Raw genomic sequence first — 15824 nt, 5'->3', positions numbered from 1 at the left:
CCTTAGTAATGCTGTCATATTTATTTAAATGCTTAATTAAATCTGTTAGGAGTACGAGGATATAAAGCGACGGCACAATGAGGATATTCAGCTTTAGAAAATGTTATCTGCAAGACTCCCTCCGAGGTATTCTAACAATTATCCTAATAGCCCTTTTTAAAGTATGAAAGCTGCTTCGATGTTATATTGATAACTATTACCCCTTTGCTTGATGCAAAAGTTTAGCTATATATACGCGATTAAGCCCCGTTAAAATAAAAATATTAATTTAGCTAACTTTGCAGTTTCACTCACGTATTTTTAGTCACTCGCGCGACATGTTTCGGAAAGCCTAGGTCTCCATTTTCAAGCACTAAGAGTAGCGGTCACGACGGGCAGGCGGAACGTACTTAATAAGTAAGTAACTTATGTCTCACGATAGTTTAAATTCGAATAATATTAATGTGTAAAAATCATAAAAGTTTAAATTAGTGTTTTACAGTTTAGTTTTTTTGGGAGTTTTTTAAAGATAAGTTTATTGAAAGATATTTTATACCTGTTTAATAAAATCTAACTTCGACAGCTGAAGGAAAGGACTTCAAGATTTCAAAAGGAGGAGGTTCTCAATTCGGTTGTTTTTTTATGTTTGTTACTCCATAACTCCGTCATTTCTGGACCGATTTTGAAAATTCTTTTTTTGATTGTAAGTATATACATACAGATTGGTCCCGTTTTTGTCAAAACGCAGTTCTGATGATGGGATCCATGAGGAATCGAGGGAACTCCTCAAATGTTAAAGGCATACTTATAGTGATTTTAGTATTTTCATCAACAAATCAAGCATTTACATTAAAAAAACTGACATTTGATGAAGTGGAACTGCTGATGATGATTAGAACGGAACTCTTCAATGACGCATAGTAATGTGGAATGTAGTTCGCTAATCAGCGAAATCGACTCTACACTCGCGTTCGCGACTTCGCGCTGCGTAGTCTGGAGCGCTTTAGAGGGAGCAAGTTATATTGCTATCTCATTCCACCGCATAGCTGCGTCCCTTAGACTGGCCCACTGGCCCTACGCTGGGCCATGGTGTACAGGAGCCAAAAATTAGACCAAGAGAAGTCTGCAACGACTTTGCTAGCACACCCAGTGCATGTGTTATTTTTAATGTCAAACTTCCATGAAATTATGCACACCACACACAATAACACATGCACTGCGTGTCTATCAAAATCGTTGCAGACTTCTCTTGGTCCATAGACCATTACAGAGATGAGCTATACTCGTGCGCCCGTGAGGGACAAAACATACGCAATGCGACAATATGATTGATCTAGTAGATTTGTAGCCCACCATAAACCATACTAAATTTACGGTGAGGAATAAAAAAAATGTGAGACTGTGACAAGGACAGAAAATAACAGTGCTTTCCCTGCATAGACCTAGCATTTTTCCCTGCTACTCCTACTGAAAGATACATAAGACTATCCCGTTCGGTCATTTCCCCCCACCCGCCCGATCCGATGCTTGCTTTAGCTTGCTTTCGAGTCAAGACGTCAATATTGCTGGACAATTACATTTTTTCAATTTTCAACGAACATATAACGGAAAAACCAAAACAAATTGAGTTATTTGAGATTTTTATAACTAATAATAATCTTAAATATAACTTGGCATTCTTGTTAAAACTTGGCTACTAAAACCGGTATAAATCTGCTCTTGTAAGCACTACAAAAAAAAATTGACATGTGTCAAAGTACCTTAACCTAGAGTCAGCCTTGTTAAATTGTATCGATTTGTTTCCTTATTTTATTTTATATAACTTGTTAATAACATTGGAATATATATATTATTTTCTCTGATATTTAACTCGTGGTTGTTGACGTGATGGAGGCGCTACAGTCGTGTCGCTGTTGCCTGCGGCGCTCCCCGGACAGGGATATGAACATGCCATATTTACACCTAAACAAAACTGAAATATATTCGGTCATGCTAGCAGAGTGCTTCGATATACATGTAATATTGATGTTTAAATACCTCTTGTTAAAGTCGGATCAAGCTAAGTTTTCATGCCAAGTGCTACGTCAAGTATGGAGCTTATAGGGATATGTATGCATACTTAGGCGCCATTCATTTATTACGTAAGACGCCTTTTTACCAGTTTTTGACCCCCTCCATTCCCTATGTAAGAAAAAATAAGAATAGGCCGACCCCCTCCCTCCTACTATCCGCGCGCGAATTCCGTGCACGACTGAGGAATGTTAGGAATGTTGGACGTCATAACAGAGTGGTGTCATTTTGTACGTACGGGCGCGGCGCATACTCCCCCCTTCCTCGACCTCCGAATGCACGGAATTGGCGCGCGGACAGTATTTACTGTTTATTACGTAAAGTTACATAAGAATCTATAAGAAGAAGTAAGTATACCTCATATTTTTAGGTAATGATCAATTTTGATTTTATTATAAGGTTTTTTATTATTATTCATCTTTAAATACGATTTCGATTAATCCGGGGGCTACAACCCACAAAGTGAGTTACGAGCCCCTGGACTGATATTTGATATTTTCGATTAAAATATGACATCGCCCACACCCTTGTAAGAAAAAATAAGACATGGTTGTACCCCTCCCCCCATAAAACGTCTTACGTAATAAATGAATGGCACCTTACTGCCAATTTATTTATCTAATACAAAAATGAGTGAGAATATTTGTATGTTAGGCTATTTGGATGTTGTCTCAACTCAAAAAGTGCTGAATGGATTTGGATTCACTTTTCACCAAAAGTTTATTAGAGTATTCACGGTTAGTTTCACTAGACTTATATTGACCAAGAAATAGACCGTGATTACCTTTTGTATTATTTGTGAGCTCCCGATATTTCGACACAGTTACATGCGGATAAATAATACAAAAGGGAGCTCACAAATAATACAAAAGGTAATCACGGTCTATATCCCGGTCAATATAAGTCTAGTAAAAGTTTATTATCTCGAAAAGTATTTTGGGTACTCTATTATCCCAGATTTAGTCCTGAAGGGTATGGAATGGTGGTTAAAATGTTGTATTAATAATGCGGATGAAGCTATTTGATTTAGTTGATACCTAATTTTATTATGCAAATGGGTCTGAACTTTTTTAGTATGAGTTAAGGTTATGCGTCTTTCCTGTAGATGTGTTGAAAAATGGACTTTAAAACCCAATTTTCTTGCAGAATATTCAAACCTACTTCTTTATATCTGTATGATTAAATGTATCCAAATCATTAACTTACTTATTGTCCACAGAAAACTTGCTTGTTTCCTTGAATATTTTTGACCTAAATAGCTTTCAAATGGGCTATGAAATAATGCATGCTTCTAAAGTGTATAATTACTGTCATAGGGAAAAATCCCGATTCTAACATATGTAAAACATAATGAAGTTATATTATGTATGGCAAAGATAGATATAACTCCGCAATAGATGGATACAGTCTGAGGAAAAAACGTGCCCCGAAAATCACGAAAATTTGATTCTCGATCAGATGGCGCCACTAGCTTTGGCCTACTCTCGTATAGAGGGCGTTGGTTTCGTTTGTTATTTATAATTTTAACGCATATCAGTGAAAGAACATGGGTCAAAATCATATAAAAATAATTAATGCAAATAAAAAAACCATTTATCTATACTTAAATACATTTTAACATATTTTTATAAATCTTCAATTTTAGTTTTAAAGTATGTCGATAGATGGCAGTGAATTAACAGTGTTACAAAATTTACTATGACAGTACCGCTCTATCTTATTATATCCTCTTTGTGTATGAGCTTACAAATTTGTGATTTCAGTACAAATTTATTTAATTTTAATACAAGAATGGAAGATATTTATTCTATGAATGTAACAAAATGTGATTAGTATGGGAACAAATATCCTCCTAAGACCCAGCCATACAGGTAAAAATACCCAATATTTGCCAGTGAAATTTAACTAAACAAGATAAATGCAACTATGTTCCAATAAAACATGATTTAAATTTCTTCAAACTTAATGACTAATGAGCACGGACCAGCCCGCTATCCCTTATCCGGTTTTAATAAGGGTACTGCATAAGGCTTAACTCACCATACCCTTTGCACAGATGAAACCCTTTCATTTTGCTTTTAACATAGAGTAACTTATACTAGAGCGGTACTGTCATAGTAAATTTTGTAACCCCAGTAAATTCACTGCCATCTGTCGACACACTTTAAAACTAAAAATGAAGATTTATAAAAATACGATAGAATGTATTTAAATATAGATAAATGATTTTTTTTATTTGCATTAATTATTTTTATGATTTTGACCCATGTTCTTTCACTGATATGCGTTAAAATTGTTAAATAACAAACGAAACCGTCAACGCCATCTATACGACTGTAGGCCAAAACTAGTAGCGCCCTCTGAACGAGAATCAAATTTTCTTGATTTTCGAGGCACGTTTTTTCCTTAGACTGTATCCATCTATTACAGAGTTATATCTATCTTTGCTTTTAAGAACCCTTATATAAAGCTAACACATTTAAGTAATCGGTAGCCCCAATACCCTTACAAAACCCTTATCATCCGCTCACCAACACCTTGCATATTGCTTATAAGGGTTAGCCTTATAAAGGGCTTCCCTTTTATTATAAAAGCGTTCTAATTTAAGTCATCTACCTTGTTCATAAAGCACGCATTACTTCGAATCCGAGCGATCGCCGGCGGCGGCGGCTGCGTTTTTTGACTAGGCACGTATTTTCTTTCCTTTTCATACACCAGCGTAGATATATACTAATCCTGTCTCTTTCACGCAAGGCTGAACTACGACATTACTATAGGGAAACCTTTATAAAAAGCGCTTAAAGATAAGGGTAACCCTTATTAGGGGCTAGCCTTATTTTTGGTTAGCTTCTCGGTAAGGGTTAGTCAAAGGTAGGGGTATGAATGGGCTTGCAGTACAAAAGGGAAAGTCTTTCAATGTGTTAACCGTGTTTAAGGGACGCCCATTGAAAGGGTTTTATCGCGGAAAGGGTTGTCCGGTCCCTGCTAATGAGTACTATAGGTAGGACCGTGAGCCGTAGGAGGATATATAGGTAGTGCCAATACCAAGTAGGTGTAAATTATGAACATATTTATAGGCACTGAAAATTTATTTTATTGAGGTGTGCAATAAACAGTACAGTAGGCGCTCGGTAATCCAGCACGCCCAGTAATCTGGCAGTTAGCGTCTTAGATGATCCACTCTATAATCCAACAGCTTATGCAGCCGAACGCCGAATTACAGAGCGGTTGCATTGTTCGGTAGCAGGGGTGCAAATCTTCTCGCTTCGGGCAAACTCGTCTCCGTTCGGCTCAGCATTGCTCCGAGCAATTATTAGGGTTGGCATAACTTGACGTCCCTTTGCGTGCACGACCACAGATGACTTGAATTGAATGACATTGAATTGAATTTTGACAACCCTAAATAGCCGAAAGGGATAGTAACATGATTCGACCCTGAACCGCTGTCAAACTTTAGTTTTGTAGGAAGTTTCCTTTCTGTACGGTAGTACTATTATTTATTCTGTGTCGGTAGTGCTAGGTGTTTGTTTTCGTGCTTTTATTACTCATACAATTCCACTAATCCGGCAGTTCCAAAAATCCGGCAAAGGGGCAAAGTATCGGGTGCCGGATTACCGAGCGCCTACTGTATTTGTATTCAATGGATGTCCATTTACAGTTAATGGGTAGCAAGACTGACATTGGTATCTGCGAGATATGCGTGGGCCGCCTGCGAGACGCCAGTGACTTCAAGCTGCAAGTGCAGCGCTGCCAGGAGGGGCTGCAGCAGCTGCAAGGAGAATGGATAGTTAAAGGTGAGGCCCTGAATCCTTAAAACCCTTTTTTTGGGCAATGTATCATATAAGATACATAATTTTACACCCTCTTTTTGTATTTTTTCTTCTAGGCGCAAGGGAGGCTTGAATGAACGATTTTTTTTAATTTGCCATGAAAAGGGTTAACAACATTTAATTTCATTTGTTACATTTATTTTATTCAATACCGTAAACTCAGGTAACTTCAGTCCAAAACTTACAACTATGGTCCAAATTAAAGTTTCAGTAAAATATTAATAAATATTTTTCAAATTATGTTGAGTATCTAATATAGATAAAGCATTAGTGTATCTAAGCTCCAAAATAAATATAACGAGTACAAATTTTTCTTCTTTATATTAATAATGTTATTCATATGAATTGTTCGAAAAAAAGCACAGCGTTGACAAGTTAGCTACATGCATAAGTGGCGAGTTGGCTGTTTAAAGTCCGTGACACCTTTCTAGCTCAGCCATTCAGTGTTGAACCTGAGTCATCAATGTCATCATTGATGACACTTAATTTGGAGGCCCATCTTGCAGAGGGCGAGCCACTACGGCCTAGAAATGAAATTGGATACTTTTTTATTAAACAGCCATGCGATTTTTATTTAACAGCCTAGTGTTTAGTCTGTCCTTTTCACTCAATAATACATTTGCCTAATGCATTTTAGATTCCATTAACTAACAAGGATGCTTACACATTGGCGGGTGCCCTATGACATGGGTAGCGGCAGCATCTGCTCGGTGTACCCCTTCAATTTTATTAAATTGTCGAAGGAGCCTCTACCGTTAACTTTGGCCCTGCGCACGGTTCCTAAATCTCCGGGCCACCATTTTCCCGTAAAAAGCAAAAACAACTTATTTTATATGTACCACGTCGGTGGTAAACAAGCAGTCGGCCCGCCCAATGGTAAGCGATCACCGTCATAGCCTTTTGACGTCCATACACGTCAGCAACAGGGGTATTGCAATTTTTTTTGTAGAACCCCATACTGTAGGTAGTCCCTCGAGGAAACCTCGGCTTATTCCACAGCCAGAGAGCCTTCTTAAGCCGCTCAGTGCGCGATCATTTAGGTTCGAAGGTGTGAGGATGAATGCCCTGCCGATGCCGACTGCGAACGGTGCGGTAACGTAATTTTCAACTGATTTTACTTTTGTTGATTTTCTTTCAGATGAATCTAAGGTTAAACAAGAAATATCAGATGACGACGTAACAGATGATTTCGAACGTAAGTAGTTTTCTTTGTTTACACTTATTTAATAATTGCACATAACAATAGTGTAAATGGCGGACTTAAAGGCATTCTGTGCCTCGTTAATACCGAGACATGTAGGTACATATGTTGCCTTAGTCAAAATCAAAATGGTGTGACCCCCCCCCTAGATAGTGACGACCTACGTTTGCAAGATCGAAACACATTCTTGTCTAACTCATTAGATTCATTGCTTCATTTAAGCTAACGAGATGCTCCGAGATGTGAGATCCGGTTTTTACAAAAAGGTCCGTGACAATATTAGAATACGTACCCACATATTTCATTGGTAATGGGCAGCGGATAGGATGGGTGTGTGTGTGAACACTGTAACGTAATGTGGCCCATCAGCCGCTTATTAATTACAGTTACGTTAATCGTTTTATAGTATATGATGATAAGTTCCATTCTAATTGTGTTTTTTATTAGCATAAGTTACTTGGCAACATTGTTATATGTAGAATTAAACGAAGTTAAAAAGATGAGGAAATAAATCAAATCTAGTTTGGTGTGTTCGATTTTTGCATATTTAGTGCCACTTAAACCATTCATAAACCCGGGGTTAACCGGCTAAACCTGGAGTTACCATGGTTACCAGTACAATTTGACACTAGGTCAACGGTTTAACCGGTTAACCCCGGGTTAGTGAGATGGTGCAAGTGGCGTTTAGCAGTATAACGTGCTAAGACAAGTCGTCAATTGTTTTATTATTTAGTTTACTTAGTGTAACTCGTAATTCATACTTTGCATGGGGTCGTTCGACCCCATACCGCAGTAAACGTGTTAATATGAATGCGTGCTTGGTTAATGTCATTCAATATTTTGTTACAGCCGAAGACTCCGGAGTAGAATCAAATGTTTCGAAGCCAATATTAAAATGGATACAACCGCAAACAATAAAAGTAGAGTGCGCACCAATACTAGAGCCCGCGCCGCACGCGAGCCAGCAGTGTCCCGCGCCCGCGACATCGCACCGCGAGCCGGCCCGAGCCAAGAGTGTGGTGCACGCGCACGCGCCTGTTCACACCGCGACCGTCCACGCCGACCAAGACTACAAGTGCGGTACATGCTGGAAACAGTTCACAAAGAAGAAATATTTAATCGGTCACATGAAGATTCACAACGAAGCAAAGTCTTTCATATGTGAAGTCTGCAAAAAGCAGTTTAAACATAAACACCACTTGATCGACCACAGTCGTATTCACACAGGAGACCAGCCTTACAGCTGCGATGTCTGTGAGAAGCGGTTTTCACAAAAATCATCTTTAATTGTACATAAGAGAATCCACACTGGTGAAAAACCTTACAACTGTGAGATATGCAACAAAACTTTCACACAAAGTTCAGCTCTACATATTCATAAGCGTATCCATGGGGAGAAAACTTACTTCTGTGAGATGTGCGGCAAGGGATTTTCTCTAAAATGCAACTTTATGGCGCATGTACGTACACACACTGGTGAGAAACCATATGGTTGTAAAGTATGTACAAAACGGTTTAACGAGCAATCTAGCCTTAAAAGACACACAAGAATTCACACAGGAGAGACGCCGTACGCTTGCAGAACATGTGACAAGAAATTCAAAGATTATTCCAGTGTAAGTAAACATGAACTAATTCATACCGGCAAGAAACCTTTCACATGTGATATATGTAATAAATCATTCGGTCGCAAAACTCACCTAAATAGGCATAAGCAACTTCATACAGGGGAGAAACGGTTCTGTTGCGATATCTGTGGAAAGCAATTCACAGAAAAATATACATTAGATAATCATAAAATGGTCCACTCGAAAAGTCAGTCTTCTAACGACGAGTGACAAAAGCTTGGGTATTGGATTTATGTTTAATTTATTAATTATTGAATTAAAGTTAATAGATAACTTTTAATCTTGTTTTATTATTTTGAGTGCCATGTGAGTCATGTCTCAAAACGATTGATAATATTGAATTAGTATAAATGAAAGTGATGTAAAGTTATAGAAAAAATGCGGCCGAGTTTGACACCAGAATTAGATGGATGGCGCTATTGGGGTCTTCACTGTATGTTTTGTAATAATTGGAGTTTTGAATGATTCACGGTTAGTTTCACTAGACTTATATTGACCGGGATATAGAATAATTGAATTGTCAAACGTCAACTTTTCATAACCAGAACTATCGCATATTTATTGTACAGTCGCCATCAGATATATCGGAGCGGCCAAACTCAAAATTATCTGAACACGCACTCTAACGCCTTGACAATAAGGGCGTGTTCTGATATTTGTGAGCTCCTTGGCCGCTCCGATATATCTGATGGCGACTGTACGAGGCCATACAACATCGTTTACTTCAGCTGTCAAATCAGAGGCACGATTTTTTCTCCAACTATCCCATAATGGACAGTACCTTTTTTATAACCTTTCTAATATGGATGGAACGTCTATCTATACACATTACTCACACAAGCAAAAGGGGCTATAGCTAAGTTTTTACCTATACGTATTACACTACACAAACGACAGAACAACTTTACAACAGCCGACCACAGCACGGCACGTCAGGCCTAACCCACTACCATATGTAGATAATTAATGTAAGCATCTCCAAACTCAATCCTAACCCACAAAAAACCGGCCAAGTGCGACTCGGACTCGCGCACCGAGGGTTCCGTAATTTTTAGTATTTGTTGTTATAGCGGCAACAGAAATACATCATCTGTGAAAACTTCAACTGTCTAGCTATCACGGTTCATGAGATACAGCCTGGTGACAGACAGACGGACTGACGGCCAGACGGACAGTGGAGTCTTAGTAATAGGGTCCCGTTTTTACCCTTTGGGTACGGAACCCTAAAAAACATGTATTTTACTTTCCTCATATTCGAAATGAAAAGTAGTGTTTTAATTTACTCGGGTGAAAGGCTTTTTTCAGCCTCGGACTATTGGCCAAACTATTTGGCAGAAATGAGTGCCTAGATGTATAGTATTCGGCGGTTCCCTGAGCCAGAAGGCGAAAAATCTCCTTATATGATCATATTTTTCTAAGAGACGTCGATATTCGTAGACGTGGAAAGGATATATGTAGTTCTTGATTATCTTTAATTTATAAGCTTCCGATTTGCTTCCGATACACGAATTATGACACTTCGCTCGATAGAATTAATTCCCAAAGTAACCTCTACCTAGGACTTTTATTCCAACTTGACTCGGTTATTTATTATATGACACTATAAACAAAATAATTTTTAAGAAAAAAAAAACCGACTTCAATGGGGGATGCCGTTGAAAGGTTACTTATTGTTGATGGTGCACTCCAGACAATGAAATGAAAAAGACAGCATCTTTTGCCTAACTAAAATGAGGTAAAACCACCCACGTTTCTAGTAGCATTTCGTTTCTATAAGGGTCATAGTTCTAACCTAACCTAACCCAATGTTCTGATAGCATTTCGTTTCTGTAAGGGTCACAGTTCTAACCTAACCTAACCCACTTTTCTGATAGCAGTTCGGTTCTGTGAGGATCGCAGTTCAAAAAAAAGTCCAGGTCCAAGTTTGGGGTTGGGTCCATAACGAAGAGAATAAATCGCCAAACGTGAACTATGTGTCGTTGAAGAGTTCCATTCTGATCATCATCAGCAGTTCCACTTCATCAAATGTCACTTTTTTATGTAAAAGCTGGATTTGTTAATGAAAATACAAAAATCACTATATGTATGCCTTTCTCATTTGAAGAGTTCCCTCGATTCCTCATGGATCCCATCATCAGAACTCGAGCTTGACAAAAATGTGTCTTGAAAACCTAACTTGCTTACCAATCATAACGAAGAGGACAAATCGCCAAACGTGAACTATGCGTCGTTAAAGAGTTCCATTCTGATATTTCTGATCATCATCAGCAGCTGCACTTCATCAAATGTCACTTTTTTAAATGGAAATGCTGGATTTGTTGATGAAAATACAAAAATCACTATATGTATGTATGCCTTTCACATTTGAGGAGTTCCCTCGATTCCTCATGGAGTAACAAACATTTAAAAAAAAAGAAAAGAAAAAAAGAAAAAAAAACATACAACCGAATTGATAACCTCCTCCTGTTGAAATCTTGAAGTCGGTTAAAAAAGATAAAAAAAAACAATCTTAACTTAAATAGTAATTTGACCGCTTTCGAACTTCGATATTGTAAGGCAACGTTTTTAAAATAAATAAAAATCAACAAAATTCGATCAAAATTGACACTTGGCGCTCATAGTCTTTCCCGTTCTTTCTTGCGAAATGTGACAGTGATAGCGGCAAACCGATGGAACGGCCTTAACAATCTACTATACTTGTACTTCTTAACATTTACCAAGAATAATCTGCCAAATGTGAGTCGGACGTGCAGCGTGCTTCAATTATAAGTAAAATGCAAATCAGTTCATTTATATTATAATTGAACTGATTTAACGACTATACCTATAATTTAACTTATGAAGTTAAAAAGGAAATCGTGGAGAAACAGACCAGTGTGCGTAGACAAGATGCCAATCGTTAACATCCTGTAGCGAACGAAACTCAACCGTCTCTGTCGCACTAATATGGAAGAGTGATAGAGAGAGACAATACGCTACGCTACGGAGTTGTCTACGCACTAAATACGAGTAATACGTTGCGATACGATTTCAATTTTTCGACATTCAATATGTACTTTATAATTATGATTAATGTGTAGCTATAATCCGGAAAGGGCAATTTACTGGTAAGTGAAATAACTCATCCGCTAAGGATTGAATTAATAAACCATTTAATCTTGACGTTTGTTCATGAGAAAATAATTCTTTCCGCCGATTTCAACAAATTAAATATAACATTGTGTTCGTTTTGAAAGTTCAGTATGATTCTGATACATTGATCAATGTACTAGTCTGTTTAAAGTGTTCAAACGGCGTAGCATGCAAAATGGATAGAGTGAATTTCACCATCAATGGAAAACAATTTAGCGGTGAGTATCAGGTTTTTTTATACCAACATATTATATAATAGGTTGATAATAGGTAACTATGACGTTTTTATAAGAGTAGGATCTAGGTAATAGATCGAAAATTCGAGGTAGGTTTAACTGAAGTTGACAAAACTACAACAGTACCTAGTTATGTATGTAAGCATGCAAAATATGGAAATTATGTATACACAACTACGTAACTATGTTACTTTATAACACATAAGCAAGTTAACACAAAAGAAATAACATTAAAGGTGCAAAAAATATATAAATCGAATTTATCCCAATAGGGATCTATTCCAAAGGTTAGTGATAGGTATAAACAAATTTTTATGTCCAAAGGAATTGAATATTAGTGGTCACTTATTCGTAAATGTGCTTTGCTGATGTTTGGTTCCTATACCTAAATAAATTAGTTTACTTTAAGTAGTTTTGCTCTTTTCTAATAAATGAAGGAAACTGAACGACTTCCACGGCTTTAGTCGATACATATCAAAATCATAAAATATTCCAACTTTCTATTTTCAACCCTCTCTGTTTTTGATACCTATAGCGGCTATGATAGCAGCGGTGCACAGTGGTACTAAGCTAAGACAGGTTAAGTGCATAACGTTTTTCTTACCGCGTGGCGCTCCTTTATAATCATGAGATTGAAATAATTTGTTTTGACCCTTCAGCGGGCGCGGAGGTGTCCGTGGATACGACGCTGACCGAATACATCCGGCGCTGCGCGGACCTGCGCGGCACTAAGTACATGTGCCTGGAGGGCGGCTGCGGCGCGTGCATCGTAAACGTGCGCGCACGCACCGCCAGCGGCGAGCCACTCACCTTCTCTGTCAACACGGTAACTTGTAGCCTAGTGTTTGGTCTGATCGAGTATATTCCTGCCCGGTACCACTGTCTATAAAAACCGTTGAAACGAAGCCGTCTAGACAGGGCAATCATGCGGGATGCGGGGGGCGAGGGGTGTACCGCGCACAACCGAGCTGCATACATTCGCCATTGTTAGTAGCTTGGTACACGTCAAAGTCGTCGATCCACTGTATACTTTTTTACACTGTGCCGGCACCATGAACATGTGCCTGGAGGGTGGCAGCGGCGCGTGGATGGTGAATGTGCACAGGCCAGCGACGAAGCGACTAATCTTCTTCTTAGCTTGTAACCTAGGTAAATAAAACTATGAAAACGGATTATATCGCGTATATTGAATTTATAATACATCCCGACGTATCCCGATGTATTATAAATTCAATATACGCGATATAATCCGTTTTCATAGTTTTATTTCATGAGTAACTATCGCGGTAACCGAAGACAATATTTTGTAACCTAGTAGTCAGGATTGACCGAGTACATTCCGAGTATCTGGAGGGCGGCTTCTCCGCCAGGCCATGTAAATTGTAAAACCGTGAAAAGCAAAATTTTGAGACACATAGCTAACCATAGGTATAGTACCTACCTAGCGGTAGTTACTTGAGTGAGTCACGTCCATGTCACTTCAAGTCACCTCACGTGATTTTTCATATTTACCTATTTAGGTCACAATATGGGTAAGTGTGGCCTTTAGGTACCCCCCTGGGTGCGTAGACAAGATGCCAATCGTTCACGCTCCGTAGAGTAGCGTTGTTTTCTGTATAGTGCGTAGTGAGTGCGACAGACACAATTCCGTTTCGTTCGCTACGAAGCCTTAACGATTGGCATCTTGTCTACGCACGCGTACATATTGACTCAATACAATGATCAAAGTGTAAACATCCCCAATGTGAAGGCCACAGTTGCCCGATTGATCTTATCTTATTTTATTACTATTAGTGGTATAAAAAAAAAAAAAAAATTACAATTTTTAGGGTTCCGGACCTCAAAAGGAAAAAACGGAACCCTTATAGGATCACTCGTGCGTCTGTCTGTCCATCTGTCACAGCCCATTTTCACAGAAACTACTGGACCAATTAAGGTAAAATTTGGTACACATATGTAAGATTGTGACCCAAAGATGGACATGTAACGTAAACAAATTAATTTTAAACACGGGGGCCACTTTTGGGGGGTAAAAAAAATTAAAAAATAAAGTTTGTCAAACTATATCGTGTTATATGTCAAATGAAAGAGCTCATTGTGAGAATCTCAAATATATATTTTTTATAATTTTAAGATAAACAGTTTAGAAGTTATTCAAGAAAATAGGCAAAAAATGACCATCCCCCCCTTTATCTCCGAAACTACTGGGTCAAAAATTTTGAAAAAAATACACAAAGATCTTTACCTATAGATCACCGGAAAACCTATTAGAAATGTGCAGTCAAGCGTGAGTCGGACTTAATTACTTAGTTTTTGATCCTACTCCTACGGGTTTTTTAAAGTCATTCACATAAAAAATACATTGTTTAAATTGTGTAATGTACGGAACCCTTGGAACGCGAGTCCGACTCGCACTTGGCCGGTTTTTAACAAACATTCGAAAGAAACATTGCATTCATGATATACTTACTTTTCAGTGCCTTGTAGCTGCGCTGTCCTGCGAAGGCTGGGATATTACTACCATCGAGGGAATCGGAAACAGACAGAAGGGCTACAACATAATTCAAACTCGCCTTAATAACTACTTTGGCTCGCAATGTGGATACTGTAGCCCTGGATTCGTTATGAGCATGTACAGGTATAGAAGTAAATATATAAATCAGTAGATTATAATTATTTATGTAGGTACACTTCTTATTTATATGATAGGGGCTGTTTTTTTTAAATATATTATGTAAACTAAACGACTTTTCTATTAGACCATCCTCGTAATATGAAACTCAGTAAGTATTATTTTATTTTCCATTTTAGTCGTTAATTTGTTCTTAACATATAAGTAATAAAAATTGTTTAGTGATTCGCCTTGCACCTCGCAGAATATGATTATTTCAAGATTGAAATGACAACCTGTATTAGGTAAGTACTTTAGTAAACAAACATAATTAATACAATTTTACTTTGTAGTCTAATCCAAGGCAGTGACCATCATTTAACTGAAGAACAGATAGAGAAGTCGTTTGGCAGCAATCTCTGCAGATGCACCGGCTACCGGCCCATCCTGGAGGCTTTCAAGTCGTTCGCGGTGGACCCTGACCCGAAAATACTCCGAAAAATAAAGGACATCGAAGATATTGACAACTTAATTTGTCCGAAATCGGGAGTCAAATGTGGTGGGACTTGTGGCAACAACGATCAAGACTGGTGTCTGATCAATGCACATGTTATGGGCAAAGAGGAGCCCGTGCCTAAAAAGATATCATTATCCGATGGCAGGTTATGGTTCAGAGTAAATAATATCAAAGCCATATTTGAATCTCTTGATCAAGTGAACGGCTATAGCAACTACATGTTGGTTGCTGGTAATACGTCTAAAGGTAAGATTTTCTTTGTCAACGTGAACGATTTAAGCCAATGAAGTACACGAGCCGTTCCCACTCTTTATCGCAGTGAAGATGGACCTTATTACTACATGCACACTTCATACATACTACAGGAAACATTCATACTTAAGGAAAGATCAATAATTATTTTATTCAATTATTTCGATGTGTGTTATTCTATTTAAGTAAAATCTAGGAACACTGCTGATATAAATTATAACTGAAATAGATGTCATATGATAAAGAAAATGTAAACTTCAACGCCTCCAGAGCTGGAGCCCTGGAGCTGGGCTGGGCATCGAACCAGTGTCTTCTGCATTCGCGCCAGATTGTTGACATTATAACTTGTTAAGGTTCAGGAAGCATTG

The 15824-nt window shown here is 38.1% G+C and overlaps 2 protein-coding genes across 2 annotated transcripts; both read left to right on the top strand.

Annotated features, from left to right (window-relative positions):
* The first annotated feature begins 1749 nt into the window (after positions 1-1749).
* On the top strand, positions 1750-8964 carry LOC134752264 (zinc finger protein OZF-like). Its single transcript, XM_063687896.1, has 4 exons — positions 1750-1995; positions 5708-5843; positions 7018-7074; positions 7930-8964. Exons 1-4 carry the CDS (start codon positions 1867-1869, stop codon positions 8916-8918), a joined length of 1311 nt encoding a protein of 436 aa, XP_063543966.1. The 5' UTR covers positions 1750-1866; the 3' UTR covers positions 8919-8964.
* A 3051-nt stretch (positions 8965-12015) lies between these two features.
* On the top strand, positions 12016-15491 carry LOC134752424 (uncharacterized). Its single transcript, XM_063688135.1, has 4 exons — positions 12016-12058; positions 12736-12902; positions 14554-14714; positions 15041-15491. The coding sequence occupies exons 1-4, from the start codon at positions 12016-12018 to the stop codon at positions 15489-15491; spliced, it is 822 nt and encodes a 273-aa protein (XP_063544205.1).
* Positions 15492-15824: the final 333 nt, after the last annotated feature.

This window comes from Cydia strobilella, chromosome 24, assembly GCF_947568885.1.
Source record: "Cydia strobilella chromosome 24, ilCydStro3.1, whole genome shotgun sequence".
Lineage (NCBI taxonomy): Eukaryota > Metazoa > Arthropoda > Insecta > Lepidoptera > Tortricidae > Cydia > Cydia strobilella.
Note: the sequence above shows the minus strand (reverse complement) of the source record. Positions and strands in the feature narration are given on the sequence as shown.

What these genes read in the sequence shown, in the direction of transcription:
- LOC134752264 (XM_063687896.1), top strand. Translation starts at nt 1,867, where the DNA reads ATGGAGGCGCTACAGTCGTGTCGCTGTTGCCTGCGGCGCTCCCCGGAC. An exon ending in CAGAGTGCTTCGATATACAT is followed by an intron (nt 1,996 to 5,707) that starts GTAATATTGATG and finishes GTCCATTTACAG; the next exon opens with TTAATGGGTAGCAAGACTGA. An exon ending in AGGAGAATGGATAGTTAAAG is followed by an intron (nt 5,844 to 7,017) that starts GTGAGGCCCTGA and finishes ATTTTCTTTCAG; the next exon opens with ATGAATCTAAGGTTAAACAA.
- LOC134752424 (XM_063688135.1), top strand. Translation starts at nt 12,016, where the DNA reads ATGGATAGAGTGAATTTCACCATCAATGGAAAACAATTTAGCG. An exon ending in CAATGGAAAACAATTTAGCG is followed by an intron (nt 12,059 to 12,735) that starts GTGAGTATCAGG and finishes TTGACCCTTCAG; the next exon opens with CGGGCGCGGAGGTGTCCGTG. An exon ending in TCACCTTCTCTGTCAACACG is followed by an intron (nt 12,903 to 14,553) that starts GTAACTTGTAGC and finishes CTTACTTTTCAG; the next exon opens with TGCCTTGTAGCTGCGCTGTC.